At 48.4% G+C, this 23,399-nt stretch overlaps 2 protein-coding genes across 13 annotated transcripts in view; one reads left to right on the top strand and one right to left on the bottom strand.

Moving 5' to 3' along the window:
* CHST13 (carbohydrate sulfotransferase 13) overlaps positions 1–2,195 on the top strand; it is a 58,199-nt gene extending 56,004 nt beyond the window's left edge. For all 5 annotated transcript variants that reach the window (XM_065075644.1, XM_065075645.1, XM_005507530.3 and 2 more), the window contains one exon: positions 877–2,195. In XM_065075644.1, coding sequence (XP_064931716.1) covers positions 877–1,722 — 846 coding nt within the window. In that variant the 3' untranslated portion in view covers positions 1,723–2,195. The remainder of the gene's footprint in view (positions 1–876) is intronic.
* SLC41A3 (solute carrier family 41 member 3) overlaps positions 2,178–23,399 on the bottom strand; it is a 52,204-nt gene continuing 30,982 nt past the window's right edge. For 7 of the 8 annotated variants that reach the window (XM_065075636.1, XM_065075637.1, XM_065075642.1 and 4 more), the window contains 9 exons: positions 22,465–22,572; positions 21,545–21,616; positions 20,625–20,769; positions 18,444–18,590; positions 15,684–15,828; positions 14,886–14,965; positions 12,980–13,114; positions 12,037–12,185; positions 8,801–9,689 (listed from right to left, as the gene is read on the bottom strand). In XM_065075636.1, the coding sequence (XP_064931708.1) occupies positions 9,504–9,689; positions 12,037–12,185; positions 12,980–13,114; positions 14,886–14,965; positions 15,684–15,828; positions 18,444–18,590; positions 20,625–20,769; positions 21,545–21,616; positions 22,465–22,572 (1,167 nt within the window). In that variant the 3' untranslated portion in view covers positions 8,801–9,503. Of the gene's footprint in view, positions 2,788–4,816; positions 4,949–5,042; positions 5,104–5,272; positions 5,469–5,678; positions 6,119–6,723; positions 6,864–7,248; positions 7,401–7,536; positions 9,690–12,036; positions 12,186–12,979; positions 13,115–14,885; positions 14,966–15,683; positions 15,829–18,443; positions 18,591–20,624; positions 20,770–21,544; positions 21,617–22,464; positions 22,573–23,399 lie in introns of those variants that run through there. The other variant, XR_010475143.1, reaches the window with a different exon arrangement.

Genomic DNA, 23,399 nt, shown 5'->3' with positions numbered 1-23,399 from the left:
GTGACACGGAGGTCATTGCACCAGGTTGGAGCAACAGCTCCGTGGGGTCAGAGCTCTCCCAGGTTAACAAAGAGGCGGTGAAGTCTTCAGTGGTTGTGGGCTGGATGAGGCTGTTGGAGATTCCCAGCAGTGACCTCAGGGCTGAACACGAAACCTCCCAACCAACCCTCGTGAGGAACTGAGTGGGCAGGAGGAGGAAGGGACCTTCCCCTTCTGAGTTCCTGGAAATGGGTTCCTTCCCCAGATGTTTTAATGACATTTTGGGATTTCTGATGAAAGCCGTGACAGAAAAGGTCACATCCCCAAATCTGGAGGCGGGGTTCAGCTGCGGTAAGGGTCAGGGGACTCTGGGCTCCTAGGAAGCCAATGCAGCAGCTGCCAGGCCTTGGCACAAGGATCAAAAGAGATAAAGAAAAAGGACCTCCCCGTGGGCAAAGGAGACTGAGACCAGAGCTGAGGCATCAGACTGCGGTGTTTGGAAAAAAAAAAATCCCTCAAGAGAAGAAACCCAGAGCTCTTGGGTAGGGCTGGTGTAAGGGAGACCTTTAGCTCAGTGTGTGTGGGTGTTATAACAAATATTTGGTTACTGACCCCCTCTACAGCTCCTGTTCTTCCCTTATCCCCTTTGACTTGGCTTATCATCTGGCTCCTTATCACATTTTGTTCTGTGTTTTTTTTCCCTCAGCAGGTCCAAGGATTAAATGCACAAAAGTTGAGTTCAAAGTCAGTGAACTGACTAAAAAATCTCACTTGCGTGAGTGCCAAACCCAGGAAAGAGAAGGGGATAGGGACAGTTGTGGACCAAGTGTTGTTTATAGGCCACAATCAGCGTGGGCAAGATGGTAACTATGTCTTTTTTCCTCTCTGTCTCCCCAGTTTGAGCAGTCGTCACTGCAGGCGGTTCACCAGCAGAGACGGGAGCTGTTGAGCAACATCTGCAACCGTTACACCCGCAAGCGGCGTCTTCTGCGGCCGGATGACTTGCGGCACTTGGTGGTGGATGACACGCATGGGCTGCTCTACTGCTACGTGCCCAAAGTGGCCTGCACTAACTGGAAGCGGGTGATGATGGTCCTGACGGGGCAAGGCAAGTACCGGGACCCACTGGAAATCCCCGCCAACGAGGCTCACGTCTCATCCAACCTGCGCACCCTCTCCGAGTACAGCATCCCCGAGATCAACCACCGCCTGCGCAGCTACCTCAAGTTCATCTTTGTGCGGGAGCCCTTCGAGCGCCTGGTCTCAGCGTACCGCAACAAGTTCACCCGCAGCTACAACACGGCCTTCCACAAGCGCTACGGGACCAAGATCATCCGGCGGCACCGGCAGGAGCCCAGCGACAAGGCCCTGGAGCGCGGGGACGACGTGCGCTTCGAGGAGTTCGTCTACTACCTGTTGGATCCACGGACTCAGCGGGAGGAGCCCTTCAACGAGCACTGGGAGCGGGTGCACTCGCTCTGCCACCCCTGCATCGTCCACTACGACGTGGTGGGCAAGTACGAGACCTTGGCTGAAGATGCGAACTACATCCTCCAGTTGGTTGGGGCTGACACAAGCGTCAAGTTCCCATCTTCATCCAAGACCACCAGGACGACAGACGACATGACGGCCCAGTTCTTCCAGGACATTAGCCCCTTCTACCAAAGGAGACTTTTTAATTTATACAAAATGGACTACTTACTCTTCAATTACTCCATCCCCTCGTACCTCCGCATCCGATGAGACAGGGGCTGGGGGGAGAGGCGCGAGAGAGCTGGGTAACTCTCTTCTTGCCACAATTCCTCTCCTCCCACCCTGTGCTAATCTCTTGGTTGACTTCTCCCCTATGCCTTCCCCATTACATTTTGCTCCACATGCTGATGCCTTGGTCATGCACGGTCTGGAGGGAGGACACCTCAACACACTGGGGATGGAGCTTTTCCTTCCCTTTCCCTCCCACCCTTCAATATCTACAGGGGAGGGTGGTGGGACTGGACACTGCTGGGCAGGAGGGCTTGCCTTAGCTACGGACTTTCTTTTAGCTAAGAGACGCCTCTGTAGATCCAAATCTAAAGGCTCTTTTTTTCGGGCAGGATCCCTTCAGGTCTTTCTCCTCCTTATGGGGCTGTTTGGGGGTGGCTGTGGTGTGTTGGGGGGCAGAGTGGAGCATGTCAGAGACTTGCATAGAACCAGAAATAAAGCAATAATTAATTTAATGGAAGATTTTGGTTTTGTTTAAAATTGCTCACCTCTTTTCTTTTCACCTTGTTCTTGTGCCTCCTTCCCCATCACTATGGAAGGCAGTGGTGGTATTACTGTGACCGTGCATTTCTCCCGACAAAGCCTGGAGGGCTTTTTTGTTCCTCTCTTCCCACATGCTCGTGGTTGGGATGCAAAATACTCCAAAGAGAGAGAGGAGGTATGAGCTGATAGACACAGAGCTTTCTGCTGAACTACAACAGCAGAGCAGGCAGTGCAGGTGCCTGCACATCTCTGAATTTCTGCTCAAATCCAATAAATCCAGGCCCCACACCTCCTGGATTTTAAGACAGGGTGGTAATTGGTTTTGCAAAGCTGTATATAGGTGACTGCGCAGTTAAAATCACGTCCTCACAGTGTTCTGGCTGGCAGGACCCAGAGGCAGCGCTGGCTCGTTGTCCCAGCACCTCGTGCTGCTCTGCCGGTGCCTCTCACGTCGCACTGGGGAACAGAGAAAGGTCCTGGGGCACGTTGGGGTTGTAAAGCACTTGGGTGAGCACTGTGCTGGGACGTGCGAGGTCAGTGTGGTGAGGAAAAGGTGATGCTGGACTGGGAAGAACAGAGAAGAAGAGAATGTGTGTGCGGGAGAGAAAAATGAGAATAAAAATAGGGACAGAGACACCTAGAGGAAAATTTCCCTTTGGCTGGCTGGCTCTGGACAATTAATTCCTTGAAGAAGAATAGGGGAGGAGGGGGCAAAACACAAAAGAAAATGACAAATCCAGCCCTAGGATTTTAAATTAAAACCAGTCCAAGGAGCTGTATTTTTTTTAAAAACCATATTTCAGTCTTTCCTCTTCTCTGTTCAGCTTTGGCTCAGCGGCTGCCTTTGTAAATAAACACACTAGTAATAGAATTTGCTGTAGAGTGTATCTGCTGGCTCGGCTGCAAACACTTGACTTATTAGTGCAATACAATGGGAGTTTTTATAAAAACCCCAGTGCTCTCAGGCTCCTTTAAAAAGAATGTTTTCATCTAACAGCTTTCGGCTGTTATATCTTAACCTTTTTCCTCTCTGCCTCTCCTCAGCACCTCTACGCTGACACTTCTCCTTGGTTGCTCTGTTTGGAGATTGGGTTTAGCAAAGCCATGAACAAAAAGAAAAGTAAATAAAATTGCTGGTGATCCTGGCAGTCTGACTGATTCTCCCAATCTCGACGGGAGATCTCGCAGAAATGGCCTTTCTAGTGCTGTGTTAGTATCTCCCCGTCTAGCTGAAACTCAAAAGCACAAAGACAGATTATATGAACAAATTTCATTGGTAGTGTTCAGGCTTGGAGTGCATTCCTCCCACTTTCTCAGGAGTTTCGCATTGCCTGCTTAGCATTGCCTCTGCTTGGAAAAAATCATTGTTCGAGTCACCACAAGCTCTTTTCATTGCTTTTGGTCATGAATCATAATTTGGGGTCAGATTCAGAGAGACAAAGGGATGGATTTTTTTTGGATGGATTTCTTTTCCTAAGTACCGCTCACTGCAGGTAGCTCTTAAAGCTGATGGCACAGTGAGTTGCAAGGAGAAATACACAGACTCTTTAACCATTGCCTGTGGATGTTTAGGCAATATCTGGCTGGCCAGGAGCCCCTTTGCACTCTCTTTGTGAAAGCAAAAGAATGGCACGCTCTGGGCTTTGTCCTTTAGCCAACTGGTTTCTAACCTTTCCTGCCATGGTGGCAATTGGGAGACGATCCCAGTCGTCACGGCTGTCAACCAACATCCCCATCAGACCTGAGCCAATGGCCCAAACAGCAAAGCCAGGGTCTGCTGGGATTTGGACTATAACAGGGTGTCTTCTGGGTCACATAGGACCTTTGGAAATACCCACCTTTGGGATTTTTCTAAAAAAAAATATAATAATAAAAATCCACCAGCCACAATCCAACCCATTTAGGTCATACCCTTGGCTTTCTCCCTGCCTAAATAACCGCTTTCTGAAGCAAAACCTGCCCATGCAAACAGAAAATGGCCACTTTGTATTTTTGAAGCTACTGCCTTCAGCCTGGGCTGGAGCTTTCGGGGCCTGGCAGCGCTTTGCCTGGGCCAAGAGCAGCGGGACCAAAAACCGCCGCAGGACTGGAGCAAAACGGAGTTATGAGGACACCGTGTGACTGCTGATCCTAACTACAGGCATTTTAATTTCCTCTATGACTTCAAGTGCTCCTGGTTGCTTTTTTTTGGTGTGCGTGTGTGGGGGGGTTGGTTGGTTGTTTTCCTTTTTTAAACTGTTCCACTGCATCCCTTTTTCTTGCTAGAGGAAAAAAAAATCAAGGTAACCTAGGCTACCTCTAAAATGTAATTAGATTTGGGTTGCTCCTCTATTTGGGACTGGGAATGCGGTAGCGCCTGATGGGCAACAAGGGCTTGAAAAGATGCCCGGGGACATCCCCCCAAAAGGAGGGCACAGGGTGCCATCCCCTCGGACATGCTCGAGCGCCCCACTGGGACTGTTTCCAGCAGGAAGATGGTGTCTGGTGATGAAGGGCATGAATGCACTACCTGGATCCTAAATAGGACCAAAACACAGCCCTGTTTCTTAGTGGCAATGGGGATTTGGTGCAGCTGCCCTGCGGGGCCACTTACCATGTCCTGCGCTGCGTTTTGGCCAAGGTTTGATGATGAGCAGAGGTGACGACTCTTCTCGAGCAGCCCTGTGACCAACGAGGTGAAGAGAGGACCAACCAACCTACCCGGAACGAGCACGGCTGCTGTCACCTGGAGAAAGAACAAAGGGATAAACCTCAAGGACAGCAGGGACATTGCTACCTGTGCATGGACTTCTTTTGGTGCCCTTAAATACAAGCCTTACACTGCCAAAACAACCCCAAGTTGGTATTTCTGCAGGGTCACCCCAGCTCGGCAACAGGAGCCTAAAGACAAATGGAAAAATCCAAGTTAGACGTGACGATTGCACGCGGCCCAGCCTCAGGGAAGGAATAACCTTGCAAACTCTATTTAAACCCTCCCTTCCTCACCCCCCTCAGTCAAGTGCTATTAAAATAAACAAAAGAAACTAACTAAATAAATAAATGAACAAACCGTGACTGTTGCCATATGAAGTAGCATTCAGACTTCTGAGTTGCCGAGTGTTTCCAGTCCCATTGGAGGCTTCTGGTACCACAGGGGTCCCATCCTGTTCTCAGGCTCCAGGGCTTGGGGACAGGCAGCTCTGAGGGAACCAGATCAGCCCTGGGGTTCAGTGCAAGGCTGGGGAGCTGCTGTGGAGCCATCACAGCTCCAGGGACACAAAAAGCAAATAAGAACAGTCTTACTTTTATATGTGCATGTGTGCCCACATATACAACATAAATAATTCTTATATTATCATGTATAAAATAGAAATATTGCAAATAATTGAAATACAGGTGATAATACATGCATTATATGTAATATAGATGTATAAAGCATTCATTGCAAGAATGATTAAACAGTGTTTTATACTTACATATTATATGTTTAATAGAGTGATTATATTTGTATATAACTGTAATACTTAATAGCCATTTGGTTTATGCAGGTCTACATATGCTCGCGTGTGTGCAACATCATATTTACACAAACATGTGTGCATTCCCAGACAAGAGGTGGCATCTTCCCTTCCTGCAGCGTTGAGCTTTGCCACAGTCCAACGTGGCTAAAACTGAGCCTGTCCCTTCCTGTGAGTTCCACCAACAGCTCTGCTGGCTCCAGCCTTCGGGCACTTTGCTGCGGGTATTTCACACTACGGAGCTGCTGGCCCCATCCCTGGTGGCCCATGTGAAGCTGTTGACTTTCTCCTTCCAGTGGAAGAAAACTGAGCTTCAGCAATAAGGAGGTTTCCTTCCAGAGCTTGCTGTGCGCTGCAGATTGGGTTGTTTACCAGCTGGAGGATTAAATAGACTTTCACTGAAGGGAAAAAAAAAATATGTAAGTGTTTTCAAGTATGTCTTGGAAGCAATTCTCGCTTGAAGGAGGCTTTTCAGACTTGCTTGTATTTGCTGGCTGGCACTTCACTTGTCCCTGGTAAGGATGCTGCATCTCACACAAAGTAAGAGTTTCTGGAAAAATACTGTATTAGGATGGAGGCAGTGAAGAGAAGATAGAGGGGAGGGAAATAAATGCTTTGACTGTTCCTGAGAACAATCTGCTCCCATCTCTCCCTGTGGCTGGTGACAGCCCCTTCTTTGCTTGCAGAGAAACACTCCTCTGCATCCAGGAATGAGGGAGCCCCTGACTGACCCTCCTCCCATTGCAGGAGGGGAATGATGCCTGGACAACTTGGTGGCTTCTCAGGCTAGACATAGAGAAATTTTTTTACACTGAGGTTGCTGAAATGCTGGTCCATGTTGCCCAGAGAGGTGGTGGATGCCCCATCCCTGGAGACATCCCAGGCCAGGCTGGATGGGGCTCTGAGCAACCTGAGCTGGTGAAGATGTCCCTGCTCATGGCAGGGGGGGCACTGGGGGAGCTGGGAAGGTCCCTCCCAACCCTAACTATTCTGTGATTCTTACCTTGCTGCGATGAGGACTGAGCTCAGTGCCACCACTGGGACGGCTTCATTGGAGAAGCAGGTTCAGGTGGAGTTACAGTAACACTGATCCAAACCATGCTCCAGGATCGCATATAACCTTTGTTAGCAAAGGCCCTTTTTCTTGCACAGGGAAAGAAAGGAGGAAACAGTAAACAGGCTGAAAGCCAAATAACTAGCCTTTCACTGCCCTTAAAAAAAAATCCCCTTTTATTGAAACCATTTCCTTTGGTTATATCATTTCTCTCGAGCCTGGAAGCAATTTTCAGTCTTAAGTGCGTTCCCTGCACTAAGTTCATGGGCAGGAGGCTGACGCGTGGCTGCCCACCATGGGGTACCCTGGAGAACAGCACGTCCCTCTGTGCCCCGTGTGACCTCCCCACATCAGCTCACAGCCCCAACACCTCCTGCAAGGGGGGATCCCCCAAACCCAGCATGGGTGAGCTACAGCACAGGTCACCCTGGCCAAGCTGGGTCCCACAAGTAGGACACAGATGGCATCCATTACCTGTTCCCATCCGTGTACTCTGTCAGTAGCAACAAGGAGAACAAGCCAAACTCTGCCCAGAAATCCCCCGACGAAAGGAAGCAACAGTGCTTGGGTTTTGTCGCAATCACATGGCAGAGGAGCAACTGAGGGTTGGACACTCGGAGCTGATGCTGAAGCCATTAAAAAAAGAAAAAAAAAGAGAGTTTCACATGTCTGGGACCCTGCGCAGGGCTGGAGTAACCTCAGCAGCTTGGCCTTAGGACCAGCCTTGCCTTAGGACCAGCCTTACCTTAGGACCAGCCTTACCTGATTCACACCAGCAGCAAAAGCACCAAGGTCCAGAGAGGACATCTCCAGCACAGTGAGGACATGCAGCGAGGAGGAGAAAAGACAGTCTTGAGGCCGGAGGAGTTATTTTCCAGGAGTTATGTGCCAGGACTGCAGGAGCCAGCGCCAAACTGGCGCTAATAAAGGTTTACAAAATAAAACGCTAAGCTCAAGTTATTCAAATATATACTTATGTATCTCCTAATGCAGCCCCCTCTCAAACTGGGACCAGCAATCAGACGTTTGCTTTGCTTTCCCCACCAGCCCCCTCAGCTGCTGCTGCTGCAGTAATCCCCCGCGGGTGCTCGGGGCCGAGGGCGGCGCAGCCCAGCGGAGCTGAGAGCACACGGGCTGCAGCGAGAGATAAAAAAGGGCCCAAGACGAGGGGGAGCGTGTGCTTCGAATGCTGAAATCTCCCCACTAAGAAGCTGAGGTGCGCATCCTCTTCGGCTCAGCCAGCATGAGATAATTTATCTGTCGTAACAGAAAAGGAAGAGAGGAGCAGGCTTGGAGAGGAGGAAGGTGACAGCTCATTTTTTTTTTCAGGGAGGGTTTTTCCCCAAGCCTGGTGGCCCAACTTTTCTTGGTAGGGACCTTCAGCCACATGTCAATCCTGCGCAGGGGCCTCAGCTTTGCAGCAGCTCTGGGAGATCGGAGCAGCACCAGGAGCAGAGAAACACCCAAGGCCAACAGGCACCCAACACAGCTCTAATTTAAGCATTTAACAGTGTCCTCAACTCCTGATTCTTCGGCATCTTATCTGGAGAACCCTGCTTCTTTGATTTCAGTGAGAACTGGCTGCTTTCAGCCCCACAAGCCTCCTTAACCTGTTCCTGGTAGCACGGAATAGCCACCTTGGAGTGAGGACCTAAGGAACTGTTTGCCAAATCCTCACGCCAAACCCTCACCCAGCCCAGCACAGTCCTTATGCACACATGAAGATCGTAGACTCATTGCAGAGCAATTGTTAATTAGTGGGTGGCAACTGTGGGAGAAGGTAGGGGCTTTAATGCTAACCTGAAACATATGGGCTGCAGAACGCTGCTCCTGGTTAGGAAACACTGATTTTCCTGAAGCCCTGTTAAAACTGTCCTGTCCAACCACAAATGAGTGAGAAAGAAGTGAGCAAGAAGTTCTACCTGACAAGCTCATACTAGAAACAGGCAGAGCCATGGCAAGAAAAAAACACCCCAAATCCACAGCATTACCTTTTTTTTTTTAACCACTTTATTTGTGCGTGTTGTTTCTATAAACATTTTAGCTACTGGACATTCCATAAACCGTAAAAACAAACCTTCCTATGCCGAAAATGCAATCAATCCAGCCTGTTGGTCAGACAGCAGTGATGCTGCCAGCACAGGTGGGTGGTATCCCTAGATAACCTCCTGCTGGGCACAAGCCAGCGAGGAGCTCACTGCGTCAGATCCTGAGTTGTCTGAGCGATGGAGATGAGACAAGTTTAAAGACCTGGTTGCCCCCCTCGTGCAGGGATGTGACAGGAGAGAAAAGGGGGTGAATAAAGAACTTCTCCTGATGGAAAGTCAGAGTCCAATGGAGAGGTTGTGACATCCACTTGCAGGATCGGATGCAGTGACCTCGGCTTTGGAGCAGCCTCGCAGGCTGTTGGTGCTTGAAACCCATCAAAATGCTCATTCATTACAAATAGCCCAAATGCTCCTTAACGCCTTGTTTGTCGGGCACAGGTGTGAGCAGCGGGCACTGCTTAAAACCGGCTTGCTGACTTGCGAGGGTGCAAGTCTGTGGGTGCTGATTCCTTGGAGCGGGTGAGCCCAGCTGTAAGGCACAATGGAGAGGAGAGAGAGGGTGCAGGGGCAACAAGGGGGGCCTAATCCAGCCAGGTGACCCAGCACTCATCACGAGGGTACCCCGTTGTCCCAGAGGAAAGCACCGTGTCGCACGAATGATGCAGAGCAGCACTTGGTCTCTCAGTTGCCCAGGTTCATGTCTGCGCCGTGGACGAGCCAGACCAGGCGGAAACAGACGGCAAGGAATCCGGTGCCCAGGAGGTCGCCCAGGGCAGTGAGGTAGGGGATGGAGAAATTATCGGGGTCCAGCGCCTTCCTCCACATCAGGCGCACAATTAGATCAGCCACGTAGAGCAGGATTCCCACCTGGGCAGAGGCAAGAAAACAACAAAGAGAAATCACTGTTTCTCTTCAGGATGGAGCTGCTGGGATGGGTGTAGCTGGTTCAGACTCTCAGGCGCTGCATCGCCCATGGTGCCACGGCCACACGCTTGGGCACCACACCTGGACTGCCGACCAGCACCACACAGCACAAAATGAGACCCCGGCTGCACCAAAAGCATCTCTCCAAGCTACAGTTCCCACTTGCCACTCCATGAATGGGAGCACACCCATTCACTCCAGCAGAAACAGGGCTGCTGTGAATATGCAGGCGGCCCCACGGGATAAGCTGGTAGCCAGATTTTTTTCTCTTTATCCTTCTTTCTTTTCCATTAGAAATTCAGATCACATCTACTTCGCTTTTCCTAAAAGTCTCAGTGGACAACTGGAGTTTGAGGCAGTTTTTACATCAAAGTTATCCCAAGCAGCACTGACATATAAAAAAAAGACAAAATAATTTCTTTTTTTTTCATCTCAACAGTTTTTAAATCTTTGTTGTGATTTCTTTTCATTCCTATTTCATTCCCGATTCTGATAAACAGATGGAGGAAAAAATACTTCGGTTAAAGATTAAAGACTGTCTAGTTAATTGAATTAAGAATGAAGAGTTTGCACCCCACATCTGTGGTCCCTCCATAGGAGATGGCAGCACAACAGGAACCAAAGCCAGAGGCAGCATTTCTAAAGGTGAAAACTGCAAGTTGCGTGGGGGGAAGAGGGAGGAGGAGAGATGTAGGACATAAATTAAATAACAGAATTGCAGAAACTAAAACTGCATGGAAACTCAACAGGTTTTATATAGACCATTCCTCTGCCTCGATACAGGATCAAATTATGCCCACATCTTTCCTGAAGGTTGTTTGTTTAACCTTTGCTAATCCACCCCCAAAAGATGGAGATGCCACACTCTAAGCAATCAATCCCACGGCTTTGGGTTTTTTGTTTGTTCGTTCGTTTGGTTTTCTTCTGCTCTTGTTTTTCCCAAGAACTTATATAAATCTACCTTCTGCCATTTGAAACCCCCGATTTCATGTTTCATCCCTAGCAACCACGGAGAAAATGTTATTCTGTCCCTCCCTACAGAAACTTGGTCCTTTAAAGGCTGTTAACCAGATTTTTCTCAAGCCTCTCTTCTTTGGACTAGCTAACCCCAGTCCATTCAATCATTCCTCCTAGGTCATGTTTTCTAGGCCTCTGATCTTTCTCTTTGGGCTTCCTCCAGCTGACCCTAACTTCCCCCTCTCTTTCTTTCTGTCTTTCTTTACAAAGTATAATGGAGAGGAAGAAAGAACCAGGCTGAGCATATTCTCCTTTGCTGGCCTCCATGGGAAACTTTCAGGGTCAGCGGTGTTGCTGGGATTCTGCTCTTTACATTGTCATTTATTCTGCGCATTTTCATGCTTGGCTCTGGTTGAGGAGTTACCTCTGTGCATACAGAGAAGAAGAAATGTTTTCCTTTACAACTATGACTGTGCTGCTGGGCTCAGGGTTGTGCAAAGGTCGAGAAAAGCCGATTGTTTACACATGCAAGGAATTCACCCGCAGACACGAGGCTGCTTGTAAGGCAAAGGAAGAAGTCAGCTACCTCACCCTCAAATTAATGAATCACTGATTTAAAAGGGCAAGTGAACTTAGAGCCTCTGGGAGTTCAAGCAACAGCCGCATGCATTTCTGGGTGAGACAACAAACTTTACAGGGCAGGCAAATCAGTGAAAGGGGAACAGGCAGAAAAAATGGGATGAACTGCCCATTGTCTACCCAGAACTTTTACTTTTGAAGATTAACTTCTCAGGCCTGGGTTCTCCCTTTGCTTTTGACCCATACGACCCTGCTGAGAGGGATCCCTGGGTCTTTAGCACGATATGTGAAACTGGTTTTCAAAATGAGTGAGGAAACCTGCTGGCTGGGTTTCACTGCCTCTCACTTGCACCTTACTGGGACAACCAGTGACAGTCTAGAAATACTTGGGGTTTAGGGACTCAAGGAGTGAACACTTTAAAACAAGAGAGACAGCAAGAGAGATCTCCTTGCTAAGTGTGTCTCTGCACACATATTGCTGCTCAGCGGATCATGATAACTTCTTCATCTCACCTGACCCCTCACTCACCCTTAACAGCAGCCATGCTCAATGTGGGAAACCAGACCCTGGTAATTTGGGTGAAGTAGGACTGGACCCACAGAAGATACATGATGCTGGGTAGGAAGCATGCCTGAAATGACCGGAAATGTGGGCAGCTGCTAGAAGTTTTACCATGACTCCTGTTTAGCCTGAGGACTGCTTTGTTTTCATGTTATCTGTGAGATTCCTTTTGGATGAGAGTTCGGGGTTTACCTGCAGCAAAGCAGCAGTCAGATAGAACATCACAAAGGTGAAGGACAGAGACGTGTGGCCCCCCTGCAGCAGATGGATGGTGTAGAGGAACACCAGGTGCCCTGGGACAACCAGGAGGAACAGGACTCGGGCTGACTTGGAATTCACCTCTGTGGAGGACAGAAACAGCGATGACAGCAGCTGCAGATGGTGTGGGGATGACAGGATACAGCTGCGTATTTTCATGCTGGTACATAGATTTGGGGCTGTCCCCTCCCACCAACCACATTGCTAACGCCTTTTCTAGATCACGCAGCAATCTGGAGCATCTGCAGTCATCAACTCAGCAGCTTTGCCTAGCACTGAAACTGTGTGCCAAAGACGAGCTCCACGCTGACCCACTCTTCTTCCAAACACCCCTCTCAGCTGCTCTCTGCCTCCCACTGCTTCTGCTCTGCCTTGCTGCAACCCACCTTCCCAGTTTTTAGTTTGCTTTAGCAGTAACTCCCAGCCTAGCAGGGAAAATCAAGAGGAATATGGACTCTAAAAAGAAAACAGGCCCAAACACAGTTTTGTAGATGCTTAGCTTTATCCATTGCAGAAGATGGAGGTACTGCTGATTTTCAGCAAGGTTCACTCCTCTGTCCACAGGTGATGGCTCTAGGCTGGCAATGGTTAAAATGACTTTCTATTAGATCAGATCTGAGATTCTTTTTCAATTACTTTCTTTAGTGCTCCCTGAAGGCCAGTTTCTTTGCACACCAGTGAGCAACTACACCACAAGCTTATTTTTCAAGCTGCCCACTGCAAAGATGCTTCCTCTCCAATCTGAGCATCTTCCCTGTAAGGGGGAAAGGGAGTTCTGGCTTTAAAACCCACCTAGTCCTTCGTCAACCAGGCTTGATAAAGGAGCTATCTGTGATGACAGGCCTTGAGACATGGACACCAAGGGTTCAAGGTCTACCTGATGAGAAGAATGTGGTGCATGGGTTGGGCCAATTCTGCCTCATCTTGTACGGCAAAACTCCAGGCATGCTCCAGAAGTGCAGGAATGTGGAAATACGGCTGGCCTGGATGGCGACCAGATTCCCTCCAACACCTGTGAGGACAAAACAGAGTAAACCTGTAAAAAACCTTCACTGTAGCAGGAAACATCAGCCTAAAACCCAGCCCAAGGTGAGTCCATCTGCATTTGCTTACAAGCTCATCGGGAGCAGCAGTGAGAAGAAGAGAAAACCTGATCCCACATGTCATGGTGATGACGTGCTGTTCGCTTGGCAGGAACAGCTCATAAAAGGAAGGCTCTAGTGATTGTCTCCTTCTGACTGCTTTATAGGAAATATGTTCCCTTGCTTCCCAGCGCCAGCTGTAAATGCCACGTGGCCTCTGCAGATGATGTAACTGCACCCGGTTTGACACAGTCTGGGAGTAACACCTGGGGAAAGCACCAGAGGCAACGGGAGATGCTGCTCATGGCCACTTCTTGGATTTACTCACCCAGAGAGACATTATTGTTTAAAAGACAACAAACATCACAGAGAGTGATTATATGTCTGTCTGAAGGCACCTAACACGCTCGTTAAATGAAAAGGAATCATGTGAGAATGAATCAGAGCCCAAATATGTCAGATAATTAAAAGGCAATTAATTCCTTCCAAACTGATTAATTCTAGCAAACATGAAAAAGCAGCTATGTTTTTCAGCAGAAAACAGAGGGATGACGATCTATGGACCCAATCTCCACTACCCTGAGAGTAGAAATGCCACAGAAAAGGTAACTGCAAGGCACATCCTACAGGCTTCTCATGTTTTCCCTTCCTTGAAGAAGGAAACGCTCCATCATTACATGTGAGATTCACCAGAGCAGAATCAAAGTGAAAGTATTCTATTAAGACTAACTCAACGCAGGTCAAATAAGAGCTTTCTGAATCATGCGCTGCCACTCTGCAGGACTCCCCTACACCTGCCAAGTGAAGACCCAGAGCACTGTGAAACTGCCACCAGCTCTGCCAAACCGGTCACCTGCCCCCACACAGCGAAGTCTGGGTCAATCATTGCTCAACTCAATTGCTGTTGACGTACTCTCCTAATCAGGCCCATTGAGTAACCGTGCTGGAAAGAGTCTGTCAGCAAGGTGGCTGCCTTTATGCAGATCCGGTAAGGTGACAGCTGGGTGACACCCTCTGACAATGCAAGAGGACACCACGTTTTGAGGGTAGCGTCAGGCCAAGCCTGCCCTAGGATCGTGGGCTTCCCCTGGAATGAGCCTGGCCTGCAAGAATATTGAAATAGCAGAAAAATAACCCAGTGGATCTTCAATGACGCCAGGATCCCCAGCAGTTTGTACTGGTGTGTGTGTATAAAGTACTGTGAGGTTTCAAACAAATACAAACATACACACATGAGATACTGATATACATATTAAAAACGCTTATATATAATCTTTTAATATATATACACACACCTATAATCTTAATAAATTTATCATCAATCTGCATAGAGGATGATTGCACAGCTCAAATTGCTGAGTGGAGAGAGACAGGGAAAACAGATTTATTGTGACATCCTTAGTAGGCTTGATGTTACGAAACGAAAGGTGTCAACGTAGCTCTCAGAGACAACTATCAGATGCTGTTAACCTTTCCCACAGCTCTGCCAGTATTTTTCAGCCCTGCCTGCTATTTTGCTCCAAAGACACTTCAAGATACAAGTAGGGATGTAATGGGGACCAGTAGCTTCACTTCCACTCATGATGGAAGCAGGGACTTGAACACAAACCTCTGTGCAGGGGCAACAGTGGATACCATAACCCTTGGGGAGGAGGGGAGGTATAAATAAAAGCATGTATATAACCCCCCTGCCCAACCTACCGTTAATCACAGGTGTGAAAACGGCCATGCCTTCGAAGTTTGGATCAGTTACAGTTTTGTCCAAGATGAGCCCACCGATGCTGTTAAAAAAAGAACAGGCAACGAGGATCAACCTCCCTTCCCAGGGCAATTCCTACACTGTGCAAACAGCACACTGAAATGAGTTGCTGCTTCTTCCCCATCACCAGAGCTACACTGTTCCCCATTTACTCCTTTTACAGCTTGGTTTTCACAAACAGATCACATTACAGTTTTTGTTATTGGCATAATGAGATCAGGGAGGCCTCTTTGCCCACCCTTAAGTGAAACTGAAAATATCCAAGGAAACTTTATCATCCTCCCCAAAAGTTTTGCTACATTTCTATACTGGTCTTAGCAGTTTCTTTAATTTTATCCCAGATCTCAGTTAGGTCTGAAAGATGAAGTGCAGGTGGAATGAACTACCTGGCTCTACATTCACTGGTCTTCTGCCTTTAGAGCTGGATAAAAATGGGGTTGGTGTTTAACTATTTGTAATGGTCTTCATCTCCCTTTTTGGTTTCCTGGCTTGCACCCACACAGTGCATGGATGTGCGAGTGAGACTTAAAATGATGACAGACTTGCATTTCCAGTCATTTTGGGGGCTCTTTATCTGCTATCTCACAGCCTATTGCAGGCCCACCACGAGCTGAGAAGCTCTGGAAAAATACCTTTCTGCTGGCCCTTCCAGTCTCGCTTTTGATGGGTTTCTAAAGGAGCGAGTTGTCTCTCTGCAGCGTGCACACGCGTGTGGGCTCAGGAGCAGTTCCTCAGTTTACCTGCTGATGCTCATTGCAACAATGACCGGCTGCCATCCAGACTTCAGGACTTCGGCAAGGGAAGGACTTTGCTTGGCGATAGCAACCCAGAGGGGGATCATGACAATGAAGACAACACAGATCAGAGGAGAAAGGTATTTCATATCTGGCAAGGAAAACAAATTTTGAATTAAATGTCCCTGGCTTCACAGGTTGCCAAAATCATATTGTACCAAGTCTGGAAGAAAGGCAGCAGGGCTCTCCCTCAGGCTGAGTTACGTTAGCAGAAAAACCACATGAACCAAGATATTCCCCACACAACCACCTCACTCCACCGCAGAAATCCATAATTAACCCCTGAAACCCACTGCTAGATGATGTCATTGGAAAACCAGCAGGATTCAAAGCAAGTTACATTTGAAGATGAGCAAGTCTCCAATTCCGCCTCCAACTAAGCAAGACTAAAAGTTACAAAATTTCTGGCTTTAGGGTACAAATCAAACAGCAGGGCAAGGGGGAAACTCCTGTGTGCAAGCTGTATCATACTTGCGACAGACACCTCACGCCTTCACCTAAAACAAGAGGTAATAGGAACTTTTGGTGACAAGCTAGCAGAATTGCTGAGCAGCTGGTCTGCTCTGTAGGAACAAATGCTCTCTTGCATATATAAGCCAGTTAAGATCCAGGGTTTCTTTCGTGCAAGCTTACATGTGTTTCCATTAGGTGCTTTTTCCATTCAGTAGGGGCATAACCTTGAAGTGACCTTTGGAAGCAAAGGAATTAAAAAATAAGTAGACGTGCAGCACTAGAAGAAAATAAACATGACTCAGAAGCATGAGAAACACCTTGAAGCAATGGGGACGATGCCAACCCTTTTGATATAAAAATGCTTCTTCAACAAAGCTCTCCATCTGGTCTCTGTGTTGGGGCCAAAGCCAGCGGGTTGTAATGCAGATTTTGCAGGTAATCTGGGAGATGAAGCAGGCTCAAAGTTTGCATTTTTCAAAATGACATTACGGGAGCCTCGGGCTACCTGGATGAGATGGCACTGATGCGATGATATGTTCCATGAAGCAAGGGCTCTCACACAAAGAGGTGCACGCTTTACACGCAGCTTTAGTCAGCACGGAAATGCAACCACTTCTGGGTGTAAATAGCTGCTGTTTTGTCAGGGCACTTTACCACCTGAAATCATTTCAGACAGATGGGTTGTATGACAAGACTTAGTTGCTGTACTGGATCTCCCACCTCCACTCCTTGTTGTTTCAGGCAATTAATTCCTTCTTAAATAATGCAGACACAGAGCACTGGAGTCTATCAAACCTTATGAAATCCCACAGAAAGACTCCTGGTAGGATGAATGGACTTCAGTCTCTTCATTCCAGTTCTGCCACATTCCCCCACACAGAGCCCATAAACAAGCTGTAACCCAGTTGGTATCTCCACTACCCAGAACTGGGAAGGAGCAGAGTTGATTTTTAAAGAATTGAAAATCTTCACTGGCAAAAGGGTATTCCACAGGAGATGGTGCTGCATCAGGTGGCACATAGTACTCCAGACTTTACAGATGCACCGGTGGTTTTGACTGAGACATTTTGGTAGGACCCAGAACTTAACACAGCATGGCCTGGCCCTTACAACACACTGGGGAGGGAAATGGACTTATTCAACCAGCATCAACAGTGCCTTCCTCCTCCCTGCTTCACTTCATGCTCTCAATGACTGGGTGTTTGTGTATTGAGCATTTTCCATCTCAAAGGGCTATTTAAACTGCTCTGAAAACATCCCAGACGGTCTCTGGTCACAATCATAAAGGTTCTCATGTTGTTCTGGCATGTGTTCCTTGGAAGATATTATCAGAGACATAGCGACTGAAAGACCAACTAACTTTACAGAGGCAGGTGTGATGGCGTAATGGAAAAAGCCTATTAAAAAAAATGCACCTCTGAAGCTCATGGAGGGCTGGACCAAAGTGATTTGTGGGCCTCTCCCTGCAACATGTGCTCCTCCGCTTCCTCACTTGCTGGCATATGGAACGAGTTATGCAAACTGACAACAGCTGCCTCGCTGCTTCTGCTCACAGTCTGAACTAACAGTTTGGGTTTCAAATGGCATTGAGTTTGCTGGATCTTCTTGTTTTCCTATTTCTATACTAGGTTAGTCTCATGGTAAATAGCCAAGCACTTTACAAGCAGCAGTCAGGCATATATCACCAAGCTGAACGTCTTTTGAGCTTTTTGGTGTGAACAGGTACCCAAGTCTTTGCCAACTATCAGCACAGCTAAACCTGCAGCCACAACTGCTACTCAGAGTCCTGTGAGCATCAAACAATGCAGCCCTGCCTCCCTCCCTCCAAGATGGTATCTCATTCATTCATGACTCTCCACATGAGAAGATACAAGAACATTTTACAAATGCCAAAACCCTGGAATAACTTTGTGAGGAAGGACCTGCTATTACCCATGCATAGAAAGTGGTTATGCTTGGCTAGCGATAAATGCAGGCACAGAGTCAGTGTCACATGTGTCAGCCTTCTGTTCCAAAGCTATGCAACACACTATGGTGATTTCTTTGCCAAAGCCCAGTTGTGTTTCTTAGGCTATGCCGTCCAGTTTGCTACTAAAAGAGAGCCTAGAAAAAGCCTCTTTGGTCATTTTTCTATCCCAGTGGCATGACAGCCTCCATTCTGAAACACCCCAGAAATGGCTTAAGCACCTGCAACAATTTCACCAGGATTGGTCCCTCCCTTGCTGAGCTGCAAATCCCCGTGAAACACTGTACCTATGTATTTGAAGAGTGTGCTGCTGATTCCCGCCAGCAGGGAAAGGGTTATCAAGTCTCCCAGGCTTGCTGCTATGGGTGTGGCAACATTGTCTGGATTGATCCCAACTTTCCTTGCTCCGATGATCACTCCAATCATTACCAGACCTAGAGAAGACAGAGAGCAGGCATCAGAGAATGCACCCTGCTGCATTTCACCTCCAAACTGCTGTTGCGATTCCCAGAGCAACGCGGGTTCTGGGAAAAGCGAGAAGCACATTGCCCAAAGCAGTATCACACAGCTGGAGATCGGACATCCCCAGGAATTTGTCCTCTTGCTTTCACCAGCCTGAAGGGCATGACTCTGCCCTTCTGAACTGCACCAAGGGCCCAGAGGCACACGAGCAAATTCCAGGGATCAAAGGAGATACCAGCAGGCAGCCCAAATGTAGACGCTCCCTCCTGAGCAGCCTAATCTTCGCTGCCTTGAAGCAGGACCAGGCACGGAGCACACTCAGAGATAAGCACACAGCAGGCATGAGGCAGCCCCCTGGTGCCATCTCCTGCTCTAGATTCCACAGCACAAAGATATTTTCCATATTAGACCAACATTTCTCTGAGTTTGAACCACCAAGAAGGATTCAGCTTCCTTACAGTACCCTGAATTAGCTTTGGGCCGGCCATCAGACTGATCTCTCACATCCAGGAGTCTTTGGGGCTGCTTTAAATTGCACAGGATATATGTTGATGGTGTGAGCAGCTCCAGAGTGAAAGGGTTATGGAGGTGACACACATCACCTCTCTTCCCCTGTCCTCTGAGCTGCACCTGCTGCTTTTCGGCATTGTTAGAGAAGAGGCAAACTTTGCTTGACCAGCTAAGTTAAGAAGTACAAACGCCAAACCCTGATGAACATGTGGGAATCCCTTGGCCATCAGATCTTTCAAGAGGTCTGGGGAAAAGACACCTGCCTGGCCAGCCTCCACTGCTGTGTGACTAGTAAGGGCAGCCTTGAGATGAGACACATGACATCTCTTCCAAGTCCTTCTGTGGCTGGCAGCACATAACAAAGGAAACCTGAGAAATGGTGTCTCTCTCCAGCTCACAACCTCTCTGTGCCTGTTCACCCAGGCCCGCCAAGCCAAGCGTGCACAGGAGCACTGGCTCCCCCCTAAGAAATGCCACGTGTGCACCTTCCCTGCTACAACATCCCTTTTACAGAAACGCATCCTCAGACAACATGGCATTCTCTATAAAAGCCCTCCCAGACACCCACGCTTCCCTCCCTGGTCATAAAACCAGCAGCTTCCCATCGTGCACACCCACACAGAGGCTGCCTGTGGCCATGTCCAGGGAAGAAACTAATGCCTGCTGAAAGCCTGGGCTGGTACAGCAGCAAAGCCTCTCTGTATCACGCCGAGCAGGGAGATTGAAGGGAAGGGTTTAATGAAAGCTGCGCTGCTGTTTTTCTCTCTTAACAACTGCCTCTTCCCATGTTTTCCATCAAAGGCATCTACAATCACCCTTTGACTCCAGCTTCAGGATATGCACTTGCTAACTTATCCCTTTCATTTAGAAAACCTGCTGTATACAACTCTGCCAGCCCTCTCTATTCAGGGTGTCATGCTGCCCTCGTATGGCAGATTTACAAACTGATCATCTCCAAGCAACACAGAGCAGCTCATACCTGTCTACCCCATCATGTTTCCATTGCACAGGGAACAGCCAGGGCTGTGAAGAACCTGGCTCAGAGTTCCTGCAGGGAAGCCACAGTGCTGCTCGTGATGGTCCACAGGGTACCGGGTGACATGAGTCCATCTCCAGTGTGCTCTGGAGCTGTCTGCTACCAGATTCATAATAACCCTGCTCTGGGAAAGGTGTATGAAAGGGCCAGTGCGTCACCCAACACAAATGGAGAAGGTGTGTGTGTACACCCATGCATAGCATGTGGCATTTTCCATGTGTCAGGTGAAGTGGGACATTTTGATCGCTGCTGTGGATGCCAAGAGCCCAGTGAACAACAGATCATGCGAGAAGAGAAGCAAAGGCAGGATGCAGAGGGGGTGAAAGCAGACGAAACAAGACTTATTCTCCCTGCACCTCTCCTCCCTGTGCAGACCAAAGGGATGTCAGCTGGGCTTCCCTGGCAGAACGGACAGCAGCCGAGTGCTGCACGTTTAGTCTGAGGAAGGAAAACAACTCACCGAGAGAAAGTGCAGCTATGAAGGCCGTGGTCACGCTGCTGGCACACAGCACGGCAGCCTGGCTCAGCTCCACCGAGCCCTTGGAGATGGCTCCCAGGATCACAGCAGCAACAGCAGCCAGAAGTCCCACCACGGTGGCCTGGACCTGGGGGCCAAAAGACAGCTGGTGAGCAACCATCTGCCCCTGCTCCCAGGCACTCCCGGTTCCACGCAAGCGCAGCGTTGCCACACAGCTAGGAGGGCAAAGCCTTGCAGGGATGCTGAGTGCTTATGGATTTAAGCACATCCCTGTAAGGGATCCCAACAAAATGTGGAGAAAGAGTCTAGAGGCCTGCAAAGGGCAGATAACATTTCAGCAAAGGACAATGAGTCCATCAGCAAATGTATAGCCCCGGTCAACACAAAAATGGGCTCCTCATCAACACAGCACTCCTAGCAAGCTGAAAGCTGTGAAAGGCGATAAGGGGAAGCACAAAAACATGTCGCAAGCCCTGTAGCCTTGCCATGTGCAACCTCTAGGCTGGTTGCTGGATTTTAACAGGCAGAAATAGCTACAAGAGGCACATTTCTCCCTTCCTGCACAAGGCTGATGCCCAAACACTGCCAGTATACGACAGGCTTTATCTAGGGGCTATTGTGAAACAGGGATTGTGCTGGAGCTCCCCCTGCAAAAGGAGGGGTTTTCATTTTTTCAGCTTGTCCACAAAGGCAATGAATGTCTAGATGTGTTTTGCAGCTGAACTGCAAGCTCTGAGGCCACACAGAGCTTTACTGGAGATCAAGTCCTGGGCTCTGCTTGGCTCTGTTGAGAGCACCTGCCCCAAATTAGCAGCTCCATATCCAACGCTGCTGGGAACAGATGCTGTTGGGCTGCAGCACTGGGAAAGAGCCTTTTTGCTCTCCCAGCTGAAGCGACTCACCTGGATAAGGGCTAAATTGCAGGTGGCCATTTTCCATTGCTTCTGCGCATCATCCATCTGTCCGGTGTTAGCCTAAGAGCCAAGAGAGACACCCTGAAAACCTGTTCCTGTGGAATGGAGCAGCTGCTGAAGGCAGTTTCACCTGGTCCCTGTGGGAAAGAGGTCACTAAAGCCAGAGAGAAGCGAGCGCAGGTCAGCATCTCCCAGCCTTCCCTGCATTTCCTTTTTGACACATCTCCATCGTGCTCTGACCCAGCGTCCCGGGGACATCAGAGGCTCACATGGAGGTACTATAGGTATTGCAGAGGCATTGCAGGGCACCCAGCTGCAAGTGGAGTGGGCACCACCCGCACAACCCGCATAGACCAAAAACTGAACAAATTAAACCATTTTTCCTCTTTTGTTCCTCCTAAATCACTCAGTTAAGCACCATTTTCTCCCAAGACGTGCAATACAAACAGCCCAAAATAAACAGAACTGCCTATGGGGATAGGAGAGATCAAATCCAGAGTAGCAAAAGCTACTGCAGGTCCCAAGGAGCCTTGTTGTCCTCCCAAGGTGGGATTGCTGGGAAGCCCTGGGTCTCTCAAGGGCCAATATCCACCCCAAAGCAATCCAAAACCGAAGCTGACAGCTGTGGAGCCCTGGCTTTGTCTCCTTCATGTGTCACAGGGCCCCAGATATCAGCAACTGGCCACCCAGGGATTAATTCACCTTCAAAGCGCAGATGGAAATTCTCTGTTCCAGTTACAAAATGAGGACACACACATTATTTTAACACTCACACACCACTAGTTTCTACTTAGCAGAAAAGGGCACATCTCATACACACAGTGTGGTTATATAAAAGAAGAATTTCCTGATGTCTCCTGCTAATCCCCACCATCCCCACACACACAAACCACCTTGTTAACACTCACAGCAGTGGAGAGCCTGGATGCCAGTGTCATCTCGAGATTACCCTTCAGGCCAACCAAGGCAGGAACCAGGATAAAAACTTCTGTAATTGTCCGAAACACATCCCAGTGCTGGAACAGAACAAAGGCAATGACCTCAGTTTGTTAAGATGTTGCTTCAAAGACCAATGGGTTCCCATCTCACCACCTGCTCTACAGGTATCTGATTTACACACGGGGGCAGATGCTGCCCTGGCCTGGCTGTGTTTTGGGAGCAAAGGAATTTCTAGCTTGCAATATTCCTTCTGATTTCATGCACAGCAAAGCACTATCCTAACAAGGAATGAACCTTCTTCCTGAGGGCAGCAGAAGATTTTGGAAAGCCACAAATTAAAATGTGCCTTTAGCATCAGCCAAGAACAACATGAAAAATAATTACAGTTCACAAGCCAAACGAAATACAGAGTGCTCTCCATCCTTTGTACTGACAACAGATACAGGAACACCTATCACTATCCAGACTCCTAAGAACAAACACAAAGATCTGGAAACGATCTAAGAACAAAAAGTTGTGTCTGTCTTTTTTTTACCCAACTTCTAAGCATCTAAGACTGGTGGTGGGAGGGAAGGAGACTTTTGTATCTTTTCTCCACAGGCAGTTCCCAAATCTTCCTGTTACCAAGCATGCTGCCAGCACAGCTGGAAAAAGGATTTTGAATTAAGATATCCCATAAGCCTGAACTGCTGGGCCAGTATTTTGATTATTGTTGCTCCTCTGAAGCTGAACTGTATGAAGCTGTTGAATCAGCTGCAACACTAGAAATCACCTGAAACCGTAAGAAACTTTGTTGATTAACATGTCTTCTCTATTTCATCTACCATACAGTGCCTTGGAACGTAATTCATTCACCCCCTGTGTATTCAAGGATGTTGGCAAAGTCCCGCTGTAGTCAGAGAGG

Source organism: Columba livia, chromosome 10, assembly GCF_036013475.1.
Source record: "Columba livia isolate bColLiv1 breed racing homer chromosome 10, bColLiv1.pat.W.v2, whole genome shotgun sequence".
Taxonomy (NCBI): Eukaryota; Metazoa; Chordata; class Aves; order Columbiformes; family Columbidae; genus Columba; species Columba livia.
This window is presented reverse-complemented; position numbering and strand designations above follow the sequence as displayed.